At 43.0% G+C, this 5000-nt stretch overlaps 1 protein-coding gene across 1 annotated transcript in view; it reads left to right on the top strand.

Annotated features, from left to right (window-relative positions):
* Nucleotides 1-3068: 3068 nt before the first annotated feature.
* LOC121842895 (protein kinase C beta type-like) overlaps nucleotides 3069-5000 on the top strand; it is a gene marked incomplete at its 3' end in the record, with an annotated part of 30403 nt that continues 28471 nt past the window's right edge. The window contains exon 1 of the mRNA XM_042312685.1: nucleotides 3069-3102. Within this exon, the coding sequence (XP_042168619.1) occupies nucleotides 3069-3102 (34 nt within the window). The remainder of the gene's footprint in view (nucleotides 3103-5000) is intronic.

Genomic DNA, 5000 nt, shown 5'->3' on the forward strand with positions numbered 1-5000 from the left:
GTCTAATAGCCAGACTATCTCTATAGATGTATCAGTAGGGGACTGACAGTCTAATAGCCAGACTATCTCTATAGATGTATCAGTAGGGGACTCTCTACTGCCAGGCACCACCATAGATGTATAGTAGGTGTGTTTAGCCAGTAGTGTTGAACATGAACGTGAAAGAACTGTTCTATATCTAGAGTCTAGTGTGTGTGTGTGTGTGTGTGTGTGTGTGTGTGTGTGTGTGTGTGTGTGTGTGTGTGTGTGTGTGTGTGTGTGTGTGTGTGTGTGTGTGTGTGTGTGTGTGTGTGTGTGTGTGTGTGTGTGTGTGTGTGTGTGCGTGTAACTAGGTTAATTGTATATCTCAGTAGGGACCGTCTCGTCCTGATTTACTCTGCTTGTCCTATATAGGTCATATTCCCACATACACACACGCACACACATGTGCACACACCTGGTGTTTCTTTCTAACAGGTGTGTCTCACTAACAGGTGTGTCTATCTAACAGGTGTGTCTATCTAACAGGTGTGTCTATCTAACAGGTGTGTCTATCTAACAGGTGTGTCTATCTAACAGGTGTGTCTATCTAACAGGTGTGTCTATCTAACAGGTGTGTCTATCTAACAGGTGTGTCTATCTAACAGGTGTGTCTATCTAACAGGTGTGTTTATCTAACAGGTGTGTCTATCTAACAGGTGTGTCTATCTAACAGGTGTGTCTATATAACAGGTGTGTCTATCTAACAGGTGTGTCTATCTAACAGGTGTGTCTATCTAACAGGTGTGTCTATCTAACAGGTGTGTCTATCTAACAGGTGTGTCTAACTAACAGGTGTGTCTATCTAACAGGTGTGTCTATCTAACAGGTGTGTCTATCTAACAGGTGTGTCTATCTAACAGGTGTGTCTATCTAACAGGTGTGTCTATCTAACAGGTGTGTCTATCTAACAGGTGTGTCTAACTAACAGGTGTGTCTATCTAACAGGTGTGTCTATCTAACAGGTGTGTCTATCTAACAGGTAGGTGTGTCTATCTAACAGGTGTGTCTATCTAACAGGTGTGTTTATCTAACAGGTGTGTTTATCTAACAGGTGTGTCTATGTGGCCCTGGTCCCTAAATGGTACACTATGGGGCCCTGGTCCCCTAAATGGTACACTTGGGGGCCCTGGTCCCCTAAATGTTACACTATGGGGCCCTGGTCCACAGCAGTACACTACATAGGTGATAGGGTTTCTATTTGGGAGGCACTATGTCAATGTTGGTAAGGACCAGTCAATTTTTTAATTTTTATTTCACCTTTATTTAACCAGGTAGGCTAGTTGAGAACACCTTTATTTAACCAGGTAGGCTAGTTGAGAACAAGTTCCCATTTGCAACTGCGACCTGGCCAAGATAAAGCATAGCAGTGTGAACAGACAACACAGAGTTACACATGGAGTAAACAATTAACAAGTCAATAACACAGTAGAAAAAAATACTAATGTAGCTAAAGGGCCTCTGGCTAGCGCGCTATTCGCTAATTATATTGACTGCTGTTGGCTGTGGCCATGTTTACACAGTAAACACACACACACACACACACACACACACACACACACACACACAGAGAGGTGTTGGTTGGATCAGTCCAGACTGAGTTTCATCTCTAGTTAGAGCCAGGTGTTGGTTGGGTCCAGACTGTGTTTCATCTCTAGTTAGATCCAGGTGTTGGTTGGGTCCAGACTGTGTTTCATCTCTAGTTAGAGCCAGGTGTTGGTTGGGTCCAGACTGTGTTTCATCTCTAGTTAGATCCAGGTGTTGGTTGGGTGGGTCCAGACTGTGTTTCATCTCTAGTTAGAGCCAGGTGTTGGTTGGGTCCAGACTGTGTTTCATCTCTAGTTAGAGCCAGGTGTAGGTTGGGTCCAGACTGTGTTTCATCTCTAGTTAGAGCCAGGTGTTGGTTGGGTCCAGACTGTGTTTCATCTCTAGTTAGAGCCAGGTGTTGGTTGGGTCCAGACTGTGTTTCATCTCTAGTTAGATCCAGGTGTTGGTTGGGTGGGTCCAGACTGTGTTTCATCTCTAGTTAGAGCCAGGTGTTGGTTGGGTCCAGACTGTGTTTCATCTCTAGTTAGAGCCAGGTGTTGGTTGGGTCCAGACTGTGTTTCATCTCTAGTTAGAGCCAGGTGTTGGTTGGGTCCAGACTGTGTTTCATCTCTAGTTAGAGCCAGGTGTTGGTTGGGTCCAGACTGTGTTTCATCTCTAGTTAGAGCCAGGTGTTGGTTGGGTCCAGACTGTGTTTCATCTCTAGTTAGAGCCAGGTGTTGGTTGGGTCCAGGCTGTGTTTCATCTCTAGTTAGAGCCAGGTGTTGGTTGGGTGGGTCCAGACTGTGTTTCATCTCTAGTTAGAGCCAGGTGTTGGTTGGGTCCAGACTGTGTTTCATCTCTAGTTAGAGCCAGGTGTTGGTTGGGTCCAGACTGTGTTTCATCTCTAGTTAGAGTCAGGTGTTGGTTGGGTCCAGACTGTGTTTCATCTCTAGTTAGAGTCAGGTGTTGGTTGGGTCAGTCCAGATGTTGAAGAGTGTGTATCTCTCATCTCCTCTCCTTTAACAGTCTTGACCTTGTGTGGAGGTTGTTTAATGGTTGTTATATGGTTGTGTGAAAGTCGTTATGGTTTTGTGAATGTTGTTCCAGTGTGTGTGACAGAACTTGTATATAAATGAGCTGTTATTGGTGGGCGGCGACGTGTCAGAGTCAATGTTATAATTATTTCAGGAATTTCCTGGATTTGATTTGGCCAAGTACATCTGCGGTCTCTGCTTATGAAGCGGTCTCTGCTTATGAAGCGGTCTCTGCTTATGAAGCGGTCTCTGCTTATGAAGCGGTCTCTGCTCATGAAGCGGTCTCTGCTCATGAAGCGGTCTCTGCTCATGAAGCGGTCTCTGCTCATGAAGCGGTCTCTGCTCATGAAGCGGTCTCTGCTCATGAAGCGGTTTCTGCTCATGAAGCGGTTTCTGCTCATGAAGCGGTCTCTGCTCATGAAGCGGTCTCTGCTCATGAAGCGGTCTCTGCTCATGAAGCGGTCTCTGCTCATGAAGCGGTCTCTGCTCATGAAGCGGTCTCTGTCAGTTTGGCTGCCGGAGTGTGAGAGGGAGAAGCCGGTGTGCTTCGCGGTTTTACCGGATCTTTTTTTTCTGTAGTTTTCTAGAAGATCACAACGATGCATCGGAGCAGATGATGCTCTGTCAGTTTACATTCCTCCTCGTCATCACTCACCGCTGTCATCCAATGGACTCAAACTAGCCACAAGTTCTGACTGAGCTCAAATGTCATCAAACGCATAAACAGCGATACGTTTCTCTCTCTTTCATACAAACTTATAACGAGGAGCGCCCATAAATGTGTTTTTTTGCTTTTAGTAATCGGTCTCTCCATATCGAACAAATGTAATAAAACGACACGTCCTGACCAAACATCCACAGCATGAAGGTTATTTCAGAACGGGGCAGAATGCTTCAGGAAACAGGGTTTCAGGAAACAGGGCTTCAGGAAACAGGGATTCAGGAAACAGGGCTTCAGGAAACAGGGATTCAGGACACAGTGATTCAGGAAACAGTGCTTCAGGAAACAGTGGTTCTACAGTGGACCAGTCAGAATGATGGATGTCTATCTAACAGTGTTGAATGATGGATGACTATCTAACAGTGTTGAATGATGGATGGCTAACAGTGTTGAATGATGGATGACTAACAGTGTTGAATGATGGATGACTAACAGTGTTGAATGATGGATGACTAACAGTGTTGAATGATGGATGGCTAACAGTGTTGAATGATGGATGACTAACAGTGTTGAATGATGGATGTCTATCTAACAGTGTTGAATGATGGATGTCTATCTAACAGTGTTGAATGATGGATGACTATCTAACAGTGTTGAATGATGGATGAGTAACAGTGTTGAATGATGGATGACTATCTAACAGTGTTGAATGATGGATGACTATCTAACAGTGTTGAATGATGGATGACTATCTAACAGTGTTGAATGATGGATGACTATCTAACAGTGTTGAATGATGGATGGCTAACAGTGTTGAATGATGGATGACTATCTAACAGTGTTGAATGATGGATGACTATCTAACAGTGTTGAATGATGGATGTCTATCTAACAGTGTTGAATGATGGATGACTATCTAACAGTGTTGAATGATGGATGTCTAACAGTGTTGAATGATGGATGTCTAACAGTGTTGAATGATGGATGTCTATCTAACAGTGTTGAATGATGGATGACTAACAGTGTTGAATGATGGATGCCTATCTAACAGTGTTGAATGATGGATGGCTATCTAACAGTGTTGAATGATGGATGACTATCTAACAGTGTTGAATGATGGATGTCTATCTAACAGTGTTGAATGATGGATGTCTATCTAACAGTGTTGAATGATGGATGACTATCTAACAGTGTTGAATGATGGATGTCTATCTAACAGTGTTGAATGATGGATGACTATCTAACAGTGTTGAATGATGGATGAGTAACAGTGTTGAATGATGGATGACTATCTAACAGTGTTGAATGATGGATGACTATCTAACAGTGTTGAATGATGGATGACTATCTAACAGTGTTGAATGATGGATGTCTATCTAACAGTGTTGAATGATGGATGACTATCTAACAGTGTTGAATGATGGATGAGTAACAGTGTTGAATGATGGATGACTATCTAACAGTGTTGAATGATGGATGACTATCTAACAGTGTTGAATGATGGATGAGTAACAGTGTTGAATGATGATGACTATCTAACAGTGTTGAATGATGGATGACTATCTAACAGTGTTGAATGATGGATGACTATCTAACAGTGTTGAATGATGGATGACTATCTAACAGTGTTGAATGATGGATGTCTATCTAACAGTGTTGAATGATGGATGACTATCTAACAGTGTTGAATGATGGATGAGTAACAGTGTTGAATGATGAATGACTATCTAACAGTGTTGAATGATGGATGACTATCTAAC

This window comes from Oncorhynchus tshawytscha, unplaced genomic scaffold, assembly GCF_018296145.1.
Source record: "Oncorhynchus tshawytscha isolate Ot180627B unplaced genomic scaffold, Otsh_v2.0 Un_contig_6860_pilon_pilon, whole genome shotgun sequence".
Classification (NCBI taxonomy): Eukaryota; Metazoa; Chordata; class Actinopteri; order Salmoniformes; family Salmonidae; genus Oncorhynchus; species Oncorhynchus tshawytscha.